The sequence below is a fragment of the Mugil cephalus genome, chromosome 8 (assembly GCF_022458985.1).
Source record: "Mugil cephalus isolate CIBA_MC_2020 chromosome 8, CIBA_Mcephalus_1.1, whole genome shotgun sequence".
In the NCBI taxonomy this organism is placed as follows: domain Eukaryota; kingdom Metazoa; phylum Chordata; class Actinopteri; order Mugiliformes; family Mugilidae; genus Mugil; species Mugil cephalus.
The window spans coordinates 3,065,138-3,085,108 of NC_061777.1; the positions used below are offsets into that span (position 1 = coordinate 3,065,138).

Genomic DNA, 19,971 nt, shown 5'->3' on the forward strand with positions numbered 1-19,971 from the left:
CGAACACTGTCACTTTCAACCAAAATGTCATATTGTTGTTTTTTTAAACATAGAATAAAAGTTAATCATAATATGGGGGATTTCTTGTTACATATTCATGCTAATGCTAACCACTAATGCTAGTTGTGTGTTTCAGTGGGTCAAATCGTCCATTCAATGAGTGAGATTGCAGGAGTCGGTAAATCTAGTCCCATCAGACAGAGTCAACTTTTTAAAATAACACGGCCTCGGGGAGTGTATTAGTATATTCTTTAAAATATGTGTTTTCCTCATCCATTCTTGCCAAAACAGTCCGTTGAAATATGCTAATCGACGTTTACATGCTATAGTGTTAGAGATGTTTCGCCTCCAACTAAGCCACGCCCCTCAAAAATCATCACAGTGTTTACAAGCTGTGCAGGGGTCAATAAAAACATTCTACTACAATTAAAACATGAAGTCAAAAGAACATTCGAAGCAGCTCGGAGAAAATATCATTGAAAAGTGTAAGTCAGGAGAGGGCTAGCTCAATGGACATCCCACGGAGTTCAGTTAAATCCAACGTTAAGAAATGGAAGGAGTATGGCATTCACAAACTGGACAGGAAGAGGAGTGGTGAGGGAATCCATCAACGACACCTACGACCACTCTGAAGGAGTCGAAATCTCCAGTGGCTGAGGTGGGAGAAACAGTAAATACAACAACTGTTGCTAGGTTTCTTCACTCGTATGAAATCTCACCAGGAATTTGCCAAAAGGCATGTGGAAGACTCAGAGGATGGTTAAAAGAAGGTTCTTTGGTCTGATGACACAAAAATTAAGCCTTTTGGCCATCACTCTAGACCAGGAAGCCAAACCCTGCACATCACCACAAACATCTCCACCGTGACGCATGGTGGTGGCAGCATCATGCTCTGGAGATACTTCTCATCAGCAGGCCCTGGACGACCCGTAAAGGTGGAGGGGACCATGAATGCAGAAAAATATCACTAAATCCTGGAGGATAATCTGACTCAGTCTGTCAGAGAACAACGAGTTGGGAAAAGATTTATTTTCCAGCAAGACTATGACCCCAAGCATACAACAATAGCTACACAGAAATGGTTTAGAGCCAACGAGGTGAATACTCTGGAGTCAAAACCCAGATCTCAATCCAGTGGAGAATTTGCAGCTGGACTTGAAAAGAGCTGTTCACACTCAATCCCAGAGCGATCCGACAGAGCTGGAACTGTTTCGCAAGAAGGAATGGAAAGGAAATTGCAATGTCTAGATGTGAAATCTTGATTGAGACAGGATGTGCAATCCTGATTGAGCCCCTCTGCGTGAGCCTGAGGTTCTGCTCAAGGATTTTTCTTGCTTGCTCTGGGGGATTCAGGCTGGATTTTGTAAAGCTTCTTAAGATAATTTGTATTGTTATTGACACTATATAAACAAAACTAAACTGAAATGAATTTAGAGTCAGTGCTGTAATTGCAGCCAAATGTGCTTCTACCAAATACTGACCTGATGGGGCTGAATATTTATGCAATCATTTAATTTATACATTTTTATTTAATTGACATTATTTAAAAAATAATAATCTGTTTACAGTTTGATACTTTTTTTGTCCTTCAATTTTTGTCAAAAAAGCCTAAATATATTACTTTTCTTTCTTTCTTTTTTAAATTCCAAACATGCAATCAACTCAAGGCCTCCCAGCTGCTTCCCTGCACAAAAACAATACAAAAATGAAGGAAACTGAGGAAGCAAACAACAACAAAACACACAAAACTTACAGAAATGTAGTCCACATTCGAAGAGGGGTGAGATACAGCGTAGCTTGTAAGGTCTCACCATCTTTCATTTAAATAAAAGCAACAAAAAGGTGAAACATCCAAGAGAAATTAATTCGTTTTAAAGACATTGCACCTATTTTCACAGCCTTAACAATTATTTGATCTTGGTTGTAGAGGAAATAATAGATGAACTGATGACTTTTAAACATTAGGAAAAAATTTTTTTTTGGCAAAATTGTTTTGTATTTTTTGTCATTCAAGTATCAGTTCACCACTTGGAGCTATGGAAAATATCTACGATGGTATTCTAGTATTTCCATGAGCCTGATTCTTATTTATTTTTCTATAATTTAAACATGAAGATGACATTTGTTGCAGCAAGTTAAATGTCTGTTGAACTGATTCCCCCGACATCTGGTTAAGATGTTTAAAATCCCCACGTGCCATTTTTTTTTGTTTTTTTCAACTCAAGTCATTAACATGTCAGGAATGAAATCCATCCATTACTTTACTTCACCTGTCAAATATATAATATCTGCTGGGTATTAGTATATGCTGCTTAACATCAGTATGTAAACACTGTCACGCTGCCATTAGCTTTGAGCTCAGAGAGCCACAGCTTTACACAGCTGTTCCATTTGATCTGGTTCATGTCTTCCCTGTTTGTCTTTTTATTTATTTATTTATTTTTATTACCACCTGGCTTTAAGTCTGACTTTATCGCTGCAACCCCAATGTCTCCGAATCAAGTTCTGCCTTCAGCCAAACCCCAGTCTGGTTTCTACATCCCCTCCACCCCCACTCCCGAATAAAATCATCCCATTTTTCTTGTGACACTGTCTTGAAGTCAGATTTACTGCCGGAATAGAGAAGAATGCTGACACAACTGCCTCCATCTGTCCGTCCTCTGCTCGCAGATGGAGAGGATTCTCAGCTGAGTATGCCAACACATGTTCTCAGCCTTTTCATCCGTGATGTGTCGCGGGAGAGTCACAGAATGAAAAATGCGCATTGCGTGTCGCCGCGTTTTCGGATGAGGCTGGATGACAGGACATGTGCGCGCCGACGCTGGAAGCATTTCTGTGAACGGAGAGGCCTGTTATTGTGACTGTGGGACTTGGACTTCACACGTCCCCTCCTGCAGTTCGCTACAAGCAGCTCGACGCTGGTATTGAACGTTGACATGTGAAACATAAATTGGTTTTGGCGCCGAAATGCAACAGAACACAGAGCAGCAACTGTACACGAAAATGCAAAACTTGGTCAAGATAGTCAGGGCTGGGGGTGTGAGGAGGAGGAGGAGGAGGAGGAGGGGGAGGAAGAGGAGGGGGGAGGAAGAGGAGGGGGGGTTGGATGACATCTATGGTGCCAGTTTAAACATGATCCGGAGCTGCGGCGTCCGCGATGTGCCGTGAAACAGCGAGGCTCGAAAAACTCAGGCCATGTGAGTCAGCCAAAAGTCCTGGACTCCTCAAAAAAAAAAAAAAAAAAAGAAAGAGAGAGAGAGAAAAAAAAAAAACCCCAGTCCCTGCGTTTCCACGGTAACGGGAACAGATTGGAACCACATCTGGTAGCCATTTCAGTTCCTGCAAGGAGAGGAAGAAAGAAATTTATGAGCGAGAGGGAAAAAAGACAAATATTTTCTGCAATGCAAAGCAGAAAGAAAGCGGAGTCGGGTTACGCTTGAAAGTGGCCGAAAAATATTAATTCAACCGTGGTCTGAGTCGAGAGAGAGGCACGTTTGCAACAGAGAAGCGTTCAGTGGAAAGGGGAGGACATTAGCCGCATGTATAGACGCAGTCAGAAACAAAGGCAAGGCGAGGATCTCATGGACAAATGTTTAGTAAATTTATTTCAACTGAGAAGAAGCTCTTTTGTTCTCGTGTGTCCCTCTCTGGCATGAATGCGTGTCTGTTGCAGCACAGTTCCCTAAAATGCTGTCATTTCCCCTGCTGATTCATTGCATCAGACGCGGCCAGAAGAGATTTTTTGAAAACGCTGTTTTCGTCTCTTATCCCCGTCGACTCGCTGTCTGCGAGAAACGCTGCCTAATTGCAGTCCTCCTTACACTTTAAATGTTGTTTCTCAGCCCTGTGGAAATGCAGTAACTATAAAATGACATTTACTGGAAATAGAGCTGGCGCTTTCCTTCAGCCAAAACCGCTGAGAACTGAGGTCAGTGTGCAACCAGGATGGAGGTGGGGGCAGCACCAGCATCGAATGTATGTTTATAGAGTTCCAGTGACATCTGCACACACTGGGATTTAAGACTGTCATTAGAACAGACCCAAAACTCCCTCGAAAAAGACCTAAACTATGCCGCTCTTAATGCGGGAATTAAGAGTGAGCCCACAACAAGCCGACCTCCCAAATAGAGGCGAAGAAGCTGGTGAAGCGCTGAGACGGGAGGAGGAAACTCTGTTTGGGACGGATTCACTCATCAAAATTTAGTTCACAATCAGTTTCAGAGACTGAAAATGACTCTTTGCTTCAGTTCAACCCTTTTGTGACTTTCATCTGGGCTGATGCATCATTCTTTGACATGTGGAAGACACTAGGGAAGACTGTGGGATTTTCATTCCGTCTTTCTCTAGAAATACACAATGAATACGTTTAGCCAGAAATGCAATTAAGCCTAATTCCGTCTCTCTGTCGAGACTTCTCTTTTCTTTCCTTTTAAATGGGAGGGTGTGTAAACTGTTGTCTGGGACTTAATATTTCGCTAGAACTTTCCCCCTTTGTCAGCATAATTCAGAGGAACGCGTGCGTCGGGGAGAAGATTTGGACGTCTAATAGAGAGCAGATCAGTCAGATGCTTTTTCTCTCTCTTTCTCCGTGGCCTATTTTCCTTCTCCGTCATTCACTCCTCTCCTCCTCCTCCTCCTCCTCCTCCCGTCCATCCACTATCTGTGCAGTAAAAGTGGGACTTCAGACTTCATAATGTCATAATGCGGCTTGAGGTTTCAGCTTTCACATAATTCCACAGGCTGACCCAAAGTTTTTTTTTCTTTCTTTCTCTTTCTCCATTTTCTGCTTCTCACTCACTCCACTCAGAAAGAAAGAAAGAGAGAAAGATACTGGGACGGAAAATGATCACAAGATCCAGCGTGTCTGCCCGAACCCAAGGAAAATACGCAGATGGCTCGTGTTTTTATGCCGTGAACCCGACACACGGTTCTGTCTGGGACTGACGCTGGTGGCTTACAGCAGCTTTATTGTTTGAGACGTTTCTCCCCAGACATGTTTCAGCTTTAGAGGCGCTTTAGCCTGCAGGACTGTTTTGCATTTATCAAACTGCAGCAGATTTAAGACAAAGATAACCTCCTTCCTTATCTACAGCTTATTTAGACGGACGCACTTTGCTAAAAGTGAAGTAAAAAGGCTGAAACTAGTGATGTGCAGGTCAATACTGAAATATCAAACACCAGGTCTTTATGTTCTAATATCGATTCTCAAATCAAAATACTGATACTTTCGATACTTCAGTCATTGGAGGTAATGTAGTGGAATGGAATGGAATGGAAAGTAACTAAACTATTGAGTTGTGGCAACACAACAAACCTTGTGAAACACCTCAGGTTAAACCACAACACAGGATACAAGTCATTTATGATGAGGAGGACAGAAGAGGAGAGAACAGGGTCACAATTAAGATGCAAGTTTTCATTTTATAATAGTTCTTCATAGTTAAACAATCATTTATTTTAATGGCCTTGTTATTTTACTTCCTCTTTTTCTTTCTCTTGATGTATTAGCTCGGCTAAATAAATAAATAAATTACTCTGATGTCTTGTATTCTCTAAGAAGCTATGATTTAAAATACACTACTTTTTTTTTAGTGTTGGATCAGAAAGAAAATCTGTGGCATCCATCATCACATTCCCCTGTTTGTGTTTGCATGGAGATAATGTATTCACTATGTGTGGTTGTGGCGCACTGACATGTAAAAGCAACCGTTAGCTTCTATATTTCCCCTCGTTGCAGCTGTGCACGAGTGTGTGCGTGTGTGTGTGTGTGTGTACACACGGGCGATAAACATATACGTGACCCTCGCAGCCCTGTTCTGCCTTGCAGGACAACAGTGGAGTCATTATGGGGAGCCATGTGTTTCTGATTACTCGGGCTCAGATTAGAGGGAGGGGAGCAGCGCTCGCTGTCTGCTCGCTCGCCGGCGTCCTCTGATGTGGCCGGGAACTGGACATCCATCAGTGCGAATTCCTCCACAGCCCTCACCCTGTTCCCACCTCCACGACAAACCTTCTCCCACATCCGCCACGGCCGCCGCCGCCGCCGCCGCCGCTACCATCCACCGCCTCTGGGAACGTTTGTGCATACCGGAGCTCTTCTTAGCGGAGCCGCTGCGTCCTGACCTGCACACACACACACACGCGGCTGGTGGCTTTCACTGGTGCGTTCTTGAAAATGTGCCCTGGTTCCTGAACGGTAAACACAGTTGTAGCTGAGGCGTGTGACTGCACAAGACAAGAGTGTGTTTGTTTGTTGTTGGCTTTAGCAGTCTGATACCTATGTGCCCTCCACAGGGAAATTATTTCTCTATTTGTCCCCCTCAAGGGAGGTCAGAGGTCGGGGTCTTATGCGGAACATTTAGCCAGTGGCCAGTAAATAACAAAGAGCTTTCTAATAACAGTACTTCTGAATGAGAACATCCAGAAACACTAAACTGAATAATCTATGAAGTTCTGTCAGACACCTTTTTTTTTTAATTGCATTTCCTGCAGGTGAAAACAGTTTTTCTTTTTAATGAACCAGACGATGCTCAGAATAACAACAAGAAAGCTGTTTGCCTTCAGGTTTCAGACTCCGTGCAAACACTTTTTCGTGCAAACAGTGTCTTCTTATGGGATCAGCATCTGAGAGTTAACAGGACCACACGAGAAGTAGCTCGGCCCAAGTCGATCCACTGATGTGTTTCTGTACAGAGCGGATTAGAAAATTAGAAATTAAAAATGTCACAAACACTGTTTTAGACCATGGTCAGGTTCTTATAGCAAACAGTGAGGGATCATAATCAGTTGCAAAAGAACCCGAGAGTGTGAGACATTTAACTTGAGATGATGATGGAAAATAATCTGTCACAGAAATTGAAGAAGTGTCTTTTTCACAGGTAAAAACAACTGTATTTGCCAATTTGGCCTGTTTTTTTTTTTTTTTTTTTTCTTCTAATAACCCAAACCATGTTTAGAAAAACAACGTAAAAGCTATTTGACTTCGGGCTCTTTTCAAATACTTGCATGCGAGTGCTCATTTAAATCACTCACGTATCTGCCCTGGAAGTAACAGCACCACACGGCAACAAAGGAAAGGCCCAAGCTGATTCAAGAAAGTCTTATTAATTAATATCATCTGGACAGAGCAGATTAAGGTAAAAGTCTCACAATCACTGTTTAAGACTGTTGTGTGAAAGTAGTCCATTTCCTTACAAGAGTAGTTATGGTTATTATTTTTTCTTTAGTATGATAAGAAGACTGAGTTTTCTCTTCTATCTGTTTGAAGATGTAGAAGATCTGTTTAGATAGAAGAACAGCTGCTTAGTTTATACAGGAGAACTTAAATAGAGGGAAATAGTTTGACTAACTCTGTCTGTGGTTAAGATCTACCTACCACCACATGAACACATGCCGATCAGGCATAACATTATGACCGCCTTTCTAATATTATGTAGGTTTCACATTTGTTTGTTAATTTTTTAGTTGTTCCTGAAGCGTTTTTGTTTGCGTGTCTGTGTCATCCTGCTCTGCTGCCATCGAGGAGTGTCACTTCTGTGGGGTGGGGGTGTCTGGTCTTGTCTAGGTGGGTGCTACATGTCCAAGTAACATCCACATGAATAAAAAGTCACGTCTAAAAGCAGCAGAACGCTGAATTATCACAAGATGGTTTAAATGTTATTCACGTCTACTGTCAGTGGTCATAATGTTGTGGCTGATCAGAGTACATTCACTGTATAGTTAAAGGTTCCACTTGTAGATTCTGTACATCATCTGTTCAGAAAACATTTTTGTTTATAGCAATAAACTGCACTGTAAAGTGGTATAAAATTAGACATAAATGCTGCATCACGTTCTGTAACTTGTCCTCGTCCCCGTCCTCGTCCCCGTCCTCTGCCAAGGCCGGCAGCGTCGCGCAGCCTCCTGCGGCCTCCTTGCGTGGAGAAAATTGGAGCCACTTATTATAGGTCGTAGGTTCAAGTTAACCACGCAGGCTAAATCAAATCCGGTGACGTTCTCATTTACTTGGCGAGCTGTAAATTTGCCTCCAGTCACTGTCACGCGCCGGCGTTCCCCCTCCACGGCCCTGTTTCCATTGCACTGTGATTTTTGTTTTTGTTTTAATTGAACCCATAATTTGTGTCGAGTTACCCGAGGGACCCGCTGAAGAAAGCAGCGTCACCATGCGCGAATTCTTTTAAATCTATTTCTTTCCCCGCGTAATGGGACGTTACTCGGCGTCGTGAAGCAGGAAATACAGGTTTTCAATCAGTCGATCAGTCAGACTTTATGTGTGTAGCACGTTTCATACAAAATGTAGCACACATCTCACCAACACAGACACACACCCACTCATTCACAGACAGACGCACAATTTAATAATCCTTGAAGCACTACAAATAAGAACAGCATTCATTAGAACAAGAGAAAGAACAGTGCAAACGCTACCGTATGTGGGGAAAGACCAGAGGCTCCATAGTGTTCCCTGTCCCAGAGGTGGGGTTCACACTGGACAGGTCTATTCACACTCACACCCACACCTAAGGTCACTAATCAGGTGGGAGGAAACCCACACAGACACAGGGAGAACATGCAAACTGGAGCCCACACATTCCCAGAGCAGTGACTGTTCATATTTTGGAAAATCCCATCATGACCCATCGGATTCTGAACCTCAAAAATGGAGCCTGAAGTGGGCGCCATGTTGGATGAGCTTTACTCCGCCCACACTCGGATACTCCAACTATGGACATGGGGGGTGTGTCGGACGTTGTACCTGTTAGCTCAAGCTACCGTGTACGCACATGACGTCACAGCAAGTGGAAGTCTCCATGGTTACGGCCACTGAGTGACAAAAAGTGACAGTTGAACATTGAGATCAGCAGCATTAGCTTGAATCACAGGCTTTAATAGCATCTAAATTGTAAAATTAATTTAAAAGAAAGATGAGGAGCTGTTGTGTGATTGACTGAACTAACTGATTTGTTAATGTATCGCTGCATTATGAAGAAACAACTGGAATCCAGACACAGAAACCTGGTGTTGTGGTTCACATTTAGTGTCAGGTAATATTGATTTATACTGTAGTTTTTTGATGAAGTCAAACCTTAAGTTACTTCTTAAGTTACGCTTTGGAGGTCTGTCAGATAAGTTTGTGGATGTTGTTATTTTGTCGTAGTTACAGTCGAAAGTAACTATTTCAGTTCCAACAATAAATAACAATAAAACAATAAACTGAATATTTGTGATCACTCCTCGTCATCCTTTTAATGCTGCAGTATTGTGTGGTTACTTCTCAGTAAAGCTCTTAGCGTCAGCATCTTATATTTAGCTACATTTATCATAATGAAATGACCTAAAACTAACTGAAACTGAGGCTAATCCACTTTTCCAAATCCACACTAGTTCGTATGGATCATTGTCGAGCCCAATTGTCCTTAATTTGATCTAGATAATCCACATTTTTCACGGTCTCTCTGTATTTACGGCTACAATTCACCATGTTTTTGTCCCTCTGGCTGCAGTGACGTCAATGCGTACCCTTGATAAAAAAAATAAACAAATGAGTCAGGGAAAAGTTCACCCCCGTACAACTGTCATGAATAGTGAAATAAACAATTGAGACCAAATTTATTTTTAGTCTCACGCTGTAAACATGTTAAATGATGCTGTAAAGTTGGGCTTTTTAACATGAGGGTCTCTGGGGATTTGTTTCCTTTTGGAGCCTTAAGTGGCCACTTGATGAACTGCAGTGTTTGCACTTCTGCGCTTCATTGCTCAGACCTGGAGGTTGCAGCTTGGCTGGGAGGCTTGTTAACCACAGAGCCACTGTACCGTCCCCAGTCAATAAATAAAAACTCCAAATCAGTAGAAATGGAATAAAACATAAGAGCACAAAGTGAAAAAGAAAAAATAACGAAAATGCTAAAAGCCAAATTAACAATAGAATAAAAACACGAAGAGATCAAATTTTTTAAATAGTCAGTTAATAAATAAATAAGTAGATTCAATTTAAAGTCAAACCGAAAAGGTTTTTGGGAGAGTTTGCATTTAAAAAGATCCACCCTCTCGGCATGCTACACAGACGGGGCAGCGTAGCGATAAAAGGCTGCCTCACCGTGGGTTTTTGTTCTGCACATTTAACTTAACCTTTCATTGCAGACTATACACAGCGGCGCACACTCTTCTCCACATGGCCCTCGCTACCTTCAATGCCGCCTCTCTTCTTTATGAGCAGACTGGAGCGCAGCAGGCAGACGTGGAGCAGGCTTTGCCCCAGTTGCCTCCGGGCTGCAGACAGATAAACACACACACACACTGCAGACACACACACACACACAGACACACACACTGCAGACACAGAGAAAAGTTAAGAATTAAGTGAAACTGTATTATTAGTCCTCTCTCCGCCCTATAGTGTCCAGTCCTGGGTGCAGAGTCATTTCTACATTTAAGGATAAGCAGAGTAATTCTCCCAATCGCTCGTGCACATCATAAGAAAACAAGACACACAAACCAACGTCCCGCTGGCTGGCAGGCAGCATCCGGTGCTTTGGAGAAACAGGAAGTGTGTGTCTTTTATAACGGGCTCTCTGAAGGAGGCCGGGGAGCAGTGAGGTGTTTTAAACGTTTGATCTTTTACCAGCTGCGAGTGTTGCAACCTCGCAAAAAAAAAGCTCCTACTGGAAAAAGTTGCTCAGCGCAGGAGTTTGTAAATGTTTTCATCGTCCGTGCTCCACAAACCCTCCGATTGTAAATGACTGCGTTTCCCCCTTTGTCAGCAGATTAATAATAACAGCAAGGCCCCTCTTTTTTTTTTTTTTTTTTTTTTTTTCTGGCTCGCAACACGTGATGTAAGCTGAAACATGCTGAGTGTGAACACATATGGTATGCATCCGCACATATGTATAGACTGAGCGAGGGGTCGGCCTCGGCAAGGTCACCCCACCCCCACCTCAGTCAGTGTGTTTGCGCTCGTCTCATGTCATCAACTCTTTTTTTTTTTTTTTTTTGCTCTTAATTGGCCGTATAAACTCATCCAGGCTGAATTTACATAGCGAGAAAGAGCATTGAAACTTCCAGAGCTTGAGATGTGTAGAGGATTCATGAAGGCTGCTGCCAAGGGGGAGGAAACCCTGGTAAAAAAAAAAAAAAAAAAAAAAAAGGAGGGGGTGTGGGGCACAGTTTTACTGCCATTTGACACATAATCCCAAAACAGTACATGGACCCGGAGCTGCAGAGCTGAGTGTGTGTCTGGAAAAGACAGAGACAGCGCGATGGTTTCTCTCCAGCATTCCAGGCAGGATTGGTTTATTTTTGTTGGAAATATAATTGTCTGTGGCTGAGATTTGGAAGTACATTTTACCCGCCAAACTGCCAGGAAGAGCACATGTGGGCGTCACCGCCCTCTTGCGGTGACCTAATGAATTGGCCTTCTATGCAGAGAAGCGCGCGGAGCGGTCGAGGCGACTCGGAGGGTGTTTCTTCTTCCAGGGTGTCGACAGAGCGCGGATGTGCTCTGCTGTCACAAGGTCTGATTTTACGCTGACAACAAAAAGGAACTGAAAGCTGCTTCTAATGCAGCTGCAGCTCTGGGTCGAAGAAAAGGCAGAAAAGGAGGAGGAAAAAAAACAGACTGAATACTTGTCATGTTGTTTGAATGTGTCTGAATAAAGATAAATCAACAGCGGCAACATACAAAGAATGCAATAGTGAAGTTTGACATTTTAGAAAACAAACTTGATTGCTTAAAGGACGAGTGGGAGGACAGATCCATATACAACGATCAGCCACAACATTAAAACCACTGACAGGAGAAGTAAATAACGTTTAAATCATCTTGTGCCAATCCAGAGTTCTGCTGGGAAACTTTTGGGTCTCACATTCATTCATGTGGATGTTCCTTAGACATGTAGCACCCACCTACACGAGACCAGACCAGACCAGACGCCCTCCACCCTATAGCAATGACGCCCTGATGGCAGCAAACATCCTGCTGGAGATGCACTTCAGGAACAACTCAAATTGGGGAAATTGCAGTTTATAACAGCATATATAAGATTATAAAAAACTAGAATAGAAGAAACAATATACAAGTACTGGCATATACACAAAAAGTATTGAATTGCAAACAAATAGCGATTGTCGGATATTGCATGGGGTTGTAAACGGTGCAGAGTAAGTAGTGAAACGGTGAGTGTTGAACCTTGAGGTGTAATAATATTGCACATGTTACGAGTGTTCACTGTGGAGCCGAACAGCAGCAGGAAGAAAAGACCTCCTGTGTCAAAATAAGTAGTCAGACAGCATCACTGTCTGTGGGATGATCCACAGAGGCCCCTCCCCTCAACTCAATGGACCCAAAGCCCCCCCCCCTAACAACATTCTGTGGCCAGACACCACAGGACGCCCTCAGAAGACCCATGTCCATTCTCTGATGAGTCACAACTGTTTTGGAGGCACAAGGGAGACCTACACAATATTAGAGAAGGTGGTCATAATGTTATGCCTGATGATGATGGAGAGATCAGTTCATTTAACTTCATTTGCCATCATCATGAGTCAAAAAACTGTCTGTAAAATCTGCAACTAAACTCATAACTCTATGAATTTACTCCTTTTACAAGTTCAACAAGCACAAGCTCACTTACGCTACAACATAATATAATAACCTCTGTTACTATCTGCGTGTACTGGTATGAAGGGCTTGTATGCGTGCCTAGCTATAAGTGCAGGTGTAAGTGCACCAACATGAAATAACAGCAAAACTGTCCAAACGTTTCCTTATGCTGATTTATTTAAGATACAATACTTGTCTACACATTATACTCCTTGGCAGAGTCGTAAACCGCGTGGCTTCCCCAGTGTACACACCTGCCCTGACTATATAGACCACAGGCGTCAAACATACGGCCCGCGGGCCAAAAGCGGCCCACCAGAGGGTGAAATTGGGGCCTGCAACATTTTTTTTCAATGAAAATAACGTCTACCCCTAATTTCAGCAACACTGAGACCCAGGACTACAGAGCACACAGCAATGCACCCAAACTACACTTACTTTTCTTATGAAAGGATAGTTTATTAAATGTGAACATTCTCCTGATTTACATGTTCTTCTTCGCACTAAAACAAATAGAAAAAATCTGTATTGATCTGTTATCTCACTGGTCCGGCCCACTGGAGATCAAATTGGACTGAATGTGGCCCCCGAACTAAAATGAGTTTGAACCCTGGATATAGACTGAAACCCAGTGGTCTAAAAACATAGTCACCTTCAGGCACAAACATGTACAAAAACCCACAAGAAACAAAAAAACTGAACAATCTGGCTCCTACATATTATACTCTGTGTTATAACTAGTGAGGACAACTGCAAGTGAAATGAGCTTTGGCAGGATCTGGGTTCTCTGCAGCTCTGAGTCTCTCAGAGACCGTCAGCCACCTGTCACTTCACTGTGTGGGAAAAAGCGATAAGATCACAGATGTTCTGTGGATTCTTAGGAAACCCAGCGAAGTTTCATGTGGACGAAGCTACAACCCAGAGAGTCTGGGGTTCCTGCCTCACCTTTCAAACGTCCAGAACAGCCTGCAGCAAATAAAGCTTTCTTTCTTTCTAGCTGGTGAACGAGGAGCCCACATTTCAGATTAGAAAGAGTTTTTACATAGAAAAGTAACAAAAGAAATGATTAAAACGATGCGACCCCGACGGGCACTGCTCCCCTCTGGGAGCGTGTCATGGTCTTGTCCAGGCTGACAAACAGTCAGAGTGCACTAAAGGGTTACACATTGTTGGTCACACAACTGGAAACCAGTTCAGATCCGTCCTGAAGATGCGGGCCCTCCTGGTGCTGGCCCTCGCCCTGTCCGTCAGGGCGTCCGAAACGAACGGCAACGAGACGGCGGCGGTGGAAGAGCAGCCCGTCATCGCCAGAGGTAAACTGCTGGTGAGTGCAGGCAGAAACCCGCTGGCCGTGGGCCGCTTTAAAAATTTCATGCGGACAGCTTGTTCAGGATGTAGAGACGTTAGCGCGAAGACGGGGAAAACCTTCAAAAGCCTGACATTAAATACACATGACGGAGGGGAAAGGTAACAGCAGACGAGGAGGAGCATCGCCGCGTCGGTTTGTATTCTGCTGAGATAGGAGGCCTATTTGTGGCAGCTTTGATCACAGAAGAGAAGCAGGCATGCACAAGGCTGTTTGCCACGCAGCTTTAACTCGTCTCGTTGTCTTCCCTGCAGGCTCCCAGCGTGGTCGGATGAGGCATAAAGAAGATGCCCGAGCTCCATCAGTTTCTCATGGAGCGATGGGCTTTATAGTATCCTTGTTGGGTGAGACGTGACCTCCCTCCGCTAAAATCACCACTGGTTTTCTCATGACCTCTTTTTTTTTTTTTTATAAACCAAACATTCAGTGTGTTCCCAGTAGCAAGTTGCCAAACCCAATGCCAGCTCTATGTGGGCTTCCCAAAAGCTGAAATCATGTTAAGCGAGTCTAAATATAGCAGAACAGATGGATGTGACTTCTTCTCCACGACGCCGCCGTCTGTTACCTGTTGTGTTTTTTTCCCTTGATCCGCTCCCTCCTTTGCAGCCACAACTTGGAGTATGACTCAACGGAGGAGAAAAACCCCCGTCTGATATTTTACAATGAGAAGGACGAGGTTGTGAAGGTGAGATATCGTCCGATATCAGATCCTTCAGGTCAGAGATAAAAACATATGAATTCTTAAAAAGCTGAGAAATGATTCAGCGGAGTTTAGTCTCGATATGAATGCTGATGTAAATCTGAAAATCCTTCCCTCAGACATTTATTTTTGTTCGAGTGTGGAAAAGCCCCCTCTTCCACTTTCTAAAGCTCTCCACTGAAACCAATAATAATGACTTTCCTTAGCCGTGCCTGAACGCACAAATAGCTGCGATTTAAAAGTAAATTGCTCCCGTGCTTCAGCAGCGTCTAAGGCTTATATGGGCTGTTTCACTTTTGTCTTATTCGGGCGCCTTAATGTTTGTTGCTCTCATTTACGGTTCCATAACTTGGTGAGCATGTTATTGGACTTTAAAAGTAGAGAGACTTAAAAATTATTGAAGAAATTAATGAGCAGCAGGAGCGTCTACACCAGAAATCAGTGAATCCAGATTTGGTAAAGCAGATCTGAGGATATCGACTGCAAACACCATTTACCACCATATAATTGTGACTCTGTGTGTGTGTGTGTGTGTGTGTGTGTGTGTGGACTTCCTGAAACATCAGACCGTTCCCGTGAAGAAAATGAAGGCAGACGAGATCAGCAGCCTGCTGGACTCGCTCGGCTTCTACAGGAGGTCCCAGAAAGGGGAAGAGGTGCCAGAGGAGTTCCAGCATTTCCCCCTTCGCGCCCCCAGGGACGAGCTCTGATGACACCTCGTGGCCGACTCTCGCCACTGCACCGCCCGCTCCCGTTAATGACGAGTGGGGCCCAAAGGCCAAACAAAGAGAGGCCCGGCACCACTCTGAGGAGTCGCTGGAGTCGGGGGGTGCAGCGTGCAGGGAGTCAGTCACTGCTGTGTCGTTTTGTTTATTTTGCTTCTTTTAAATAAAAGACACTAAATAATTAATGCATGTGGTGCAGCTCCAGCCTTGAATTGTGTATTAAAAGACAGAATGTATGCATTTTTTTTATTTTTTTTTTATCTCTGTTGAGCTTAAATGAGTATTGAATTCCTTAAGTGGATAAACCCATTTACTGAGCATCATAAAGGGCCACTAACCGACTACCAACCTGTCACGCCGCCGTTTCAGCCTAATCCTCAGCCCGCCTCCTTCGCCATAATCTGATTAGCGGCAGTGTCTGCCAGCGGGCCTCTGTCTCTGGCCATTTGTGTGTCTGCACGCCCGCGACTGTGCATTTGCTCGACTCAAGTCAACAAGGTTTGGCAGTAGGCACAGTTTTGGACTGTCACACCTCCCGATTCCTTGGCCATGATCACCGGCTCTACCCACAATGCCCGTGTTTTACTCGCCTGTTCCCGAGAACCTGCAGACGGGTCTGGCCTATATGGGAGGCTCGGTGTTCACCAACAACAGGACGGCGGACAGTGACTTCACCCGGGAGCACGAGGATGTTTCAGGTCTGTCCACACTGAATACTACAGCTGTAGAAGAGGGGTTTTATTACGCACAATAATTTAATGTAGCACTGTATAAAGAATGCACATAAAACTGAAATTAATCTCATTCTCAAGAATTAGAAGTAGTTTTGGAGCGACTGGAAACTGTTTAATATTTATGGACCTGTATCACCTCCCAGAGGGCAGGAGGTGGCCGCAGTAGGAAGAACTATTATATCATATTATTGTGGTACATTTAAGGTCAATCAGGATTGTGTGTACGACTGTTTCAGTTGTTGGTCGGCTTCCTAGTACAACATAGAGGGATATTTTTGTAGACTTTATCTCTCGATCCCAGACTTTATTTATTTTCTTTCCATCAGAAGTGGTGGATTGGTGATAGAATCAGTGATGGTACCAGTGGTTCTAGGATACAAAAACAAAGTTACAATATCTCGTCCAAAGTAAAACATCAACAGAAATGTCTCCAATCGTAACACGTTATGAGATAATTGAAATAATATCTAGGAAATCATCAGATTCACTCCATAATAAACAAGTAAATAGATCAAATCAACCATTAAGCTGAATACATAAGCATGGTCCTCATCTATAAATGAAATAACTTCACACATGGTGCACATCACCAAACACCTTCCACTTACGTGTGTGTGGGGACGAAGAGGGGAAGTCCATCCAGGTCTGATTTATAGGGAAGGTAATGATTCACAGGTAGATTGTTCAGTTTTTAACAAAAACGGTTTAAAAAACCATTCGCACTCACATTCATAACTAGTGTTAATTTACGGTCACCAATTAGCCTAATGAGCATGTCTTTGGAGGTGAAAACCTGGAGAAAACCCAGTCAGACACAGGGAGAACATGTAAACTCTTCTGGCTTCTGTCTATCTTTTTGTTTTCTTTGCAGCGGTCAATGAGCTGGCCTCCCACCTTCCCCTCCAGATGCTCCTCTATTTCAACATGTTTTACTTTCCCTGCTGGTGGTTCTCTGCTGTGTTCATGCTGGAGGCAAAGGTGAGCTCAGGCACAAATAGATACAAAACAGTTAATCTTTAAAAAAGAAAGAAATGGAAACAAATCACTGGATAAATTGCTCTGAAAAGTGGTCGGACTGAAAGATGAAGAAGTTTATGTCTTCTCCAGGTTGATTCTGACTATTGTGATGTGATGAAGGATGACTAGATACAACTGGGGCTTTTTATAATGTTTTGACACCACCTGCTGGCTCCATCAAAAAAAAAACTTCTCCACCTATGAGTTGAAAATGTTACACTTCCTTAAACCTTCCACACATAGAATAAATCCTGAGAACGAATGTTTTTTTTTTTAATGTATTTTCAATGTCTCCATTTCATAAACAAGTATAAAAACTAAGCATCGTCTTTGAACCAGAAGTATTTTTTTGGGGGAAAAAATTATGTCCACATATGTGGACACAGGGATTATTTCACTAAATAAGTCAAAAATATGTAGCAAAATATATAAAATGTTAATTTTCATGTCTTAATGTGGCCGTGCAAAAGCAAAATTAATAGTACAGAAGTTATAGCTTCTGACTGTTGATAGAAATTGTGAGTCATATTAAACTACAAAAGTTTCAGCTGTGAAGTTTGATGAGGGTTTGTACTCATGTGATTGGCTGCAGAATGAAACTTAATGTCCCCATATGAGGACGCAGGGTCTCGGGAGGCTATAGATGTCAGTGAAATCATTACAGCTCTGCTCTCTTTCCAGTTCTACTACCTCCCAGCGTACTACCAGGCTCTGCTCATAACCGGGATGATCCTCCTCACAATCATCGAAGTTATCCGACTTTATCTGGGCTTCATTGGCAACCTTAAAGAGAAGGTAACTCAAACCCACATCCGCTCTGAACCAGAACACAAAGCTCCTTCATGCACTCAGAGGAGGAAATAGCTGCTTTCTAGTGTAAACAATCAGCTCTTGGCTACAGCTCTCGTGTGTGTTTGTATGTGTCTGTTCCTTCATGTGGGTTCGGCTGAATCACTCAGTGGCTGATATTTCTGCATCGCCTCAACGCACCAACCCAAACCCTGCGTCTTCCCTCCGTGTCATCAGGTGCCAGAGCTGGCAGCTTTCTGGCTCCTGTCCTTCATGTTCCAGCTGCCGGTGCTGCTGTTCTTCCTGACCGACGAAGGCATCATCATCCTGCCCCTGGAGAGAGCCGTCCACTCGCTGTACCTCCTCTTCCTGCTCGGACAGATCCTGGCCTCCTTCCTGGCGCTCAAGACCATGACCCGAAAGCTCACCCTGCTCTTCTATCTGCGCCAGTTCGGGAAGGTGGAGAGCTTCCACCACGCGAGGATGAGCCCCGTCTACGGGCCTCCCTACCACCGCAGTGTGCTGCCCATGTCTCCAACCCACAATATGTACCATTAAAATACAAAAAAAAAATCATCCTCAGTTGGTTCAGTGTGTTCAATGTGGGGTCTCGATAGGATACATTTGGAGTTACTATCCTTAAAAGTGCAGGGATGGCAGCTGAATTAAACAACAGCTGACCTACTTTTATTGAAATTGAAACTATACTCAGCTAACTCATGTTTGTGTAGCCTTCTACACCCACCAGCCACTTTATTAGGTACACCTTGCTAGTAAAGGTTGGACCCCCTTCTGCCTTCAGAACTGCCTTAATTCTTGGCGTCATACAAACATTCCTCAGAGATTTTGGTCCATATTGACATGACAACATCACACAGTTGATGCAGATGTCGGCTGCACATCTATGATGAGAATTTTCCGTTCCACCATGACACCACCACCACCAGCCTGAACCGTTCAACCGTCCAAGGCAGGATGGATCCATGCTTTCATGTTGTTTAAATTCTGACCCTGACATCTGAACGTCACAGCTGAAATTGAGACTCATCAGACCAGGCAACATTTTTCCAGTCTTCTATTGTCCAGTGTTGTTGAGCCTGTGTGAACTGTAGTCTCAGTTTCCTGGTCTTAGCTGACAGGAGTGGCCCCCGGTGTGGTCTTCTGCTGCTGTAGCCCATCTTCTTCGAGGTTGGACGTGTTGTGCGTTCAGAGATGGTATTCTGCATTCCTTGGTTGGAACCAGTGGTTATTTGAGTTACTGTTTCCTTTCTATCATCTCCAACCAGTCTGCCCATTCTCCTCTGACCTGGAGTGTTAATAAAATCTAATTATTTTGCCAAGGTTAATTCAATTTTTTTGCCCACGAAAGTAGTGATTCTTAGGTATGAACCTTGTTGCTGTGGGGCATCAGTGCTACGGTCTTTAAATAAAATCCTTCCACTTGACCCACAGTAAATCAAATTTAATGAAATCAAACTTTACTTATAAAGAACTTTTCATACATAAATAATGCAACACGATGTGCTTTACATTAAAAACAAACCCCCCCAAGCTCCCCATACCACAGGCCCTCATTCAGACGGGGGCACACACCATGGCCATAAAGCCCTAAAGCAGGACCCCCCCCCCCCCCCAGGCAGACCAGACATAGCTCCCAGCGAAAACACTGGAGCTAAAAACTAACAGTAAAATATGAATGATACTAAACAATAAAAACAACAAGTGATATTAAAAACATTAAAATCAGCATACGGTACATAAAAGCACATAGTACTGCAATATATGTAAATAACAATACACTTTGGATGTAGGAATTTATTTCCTTAAAGCCTGAGACTGCGGCGCAGCTGTGTTAAATATTTACGGCCACACAGTGGCAGTCAGTGACCAAAAGAGGGACGAGGAGCGTTTGACAGTGCTGCAGAGTGCAATGAGAACAAATTACCATGCAGCACATGTCCTGATCAGGAAACCCTCTGGCAGAGGAACAAAGGTCAAGCCTGTCTACGGCTGAACATGATGTATTATTTGATAACCCATAA

The 19,971-nt window shown here is 43.4% G+C and overlaps 2 protein-coding genes across 3 annotated transcripts; both read left to right on the top strand.

Moving 5' to 3' along the window:
• Positions 1-13,747: 13,747 nt before the first annotated feature.
• selenoe (selenoprotein e) lies at positions 13,748-15,569 on the top strand. The gene is made up of 4 exons (XM_047592116.1): positions 13,748-13,922; positions 14,219-14,295; positions 14,571-14,649; positions 15,231-15,569. The coding sequence occupies exons 1-4, from the start codon at positions 13,809-13,811 to the stop codon at positions 15,372-15,374; spliced, it is 414 nt and encodes a 137-aa protein (XP_047448072.1). The 5' UTR covers positions 13,748-13,808; the 3' UTR covers positions 15,375-15,569.
• A 99-nt stretch (positions 15,570-15,668) lies between these two features.
• zgc:112294 (transmembrane protein 17A) lies at positions 15,669-18,711 on the top strand. 2 transcript variants are annotated; one of them, XM_047592115.1, is made up of 4 exons: positions 15,669-16,087; positions 16,998-17,101; positions 17,822-17,935; positions 18,167-18,711. In XM_047592115.1, the coding sequence occupies exons 1-4, from the start codon at positions 15,961-15,963 to the stop codon at positions 18,485-18,487; spliced, it is 666 nt and encodes a 221-aa protein (XP_047448071.1). In that variant the 5' UTR covers positions 15,669-15,960; the 3' UTR covers positions 18,488-18,711. The 2 variants fall into 2 exon arrangements, with proteins under 2 accessions (XP_047448071.1, XP_047448070.1); XM_047592114.1 differs by having other exon boundaries at positions 16,995-17,101; positions 18,167-18,708.
• The last annotated feature ends 1,260 nt before the right edge of the window (positions 18,712-19,971 follow it).

Excerpts from the sequence above, each read along its gene's own strand:
- zgc:112294 (XM_047592114.1), top strand. The coding sequence starts at position 15,961 with ATGCCCGTGTTTTACTCGCCTGTTCCCGAGAACCTGCAGACGGGTCTG. Across the intron at positions 16,088-16,994 it reads GGAGCACGAGGATGTTTCAG|CGGTCAATGAGCTGGCCTCC; the intron begins GTCTGTCCACAC and ends TTTTCTTTGCAG. Across the intron at positions 17,102-17,821 it reads TGTTCATGCTGGAGGCAAAG|TTCTACTACCTCCCAGCGTA; the intron begins GTGAGCTCAGGC and ends CTCTCTTTCCAG.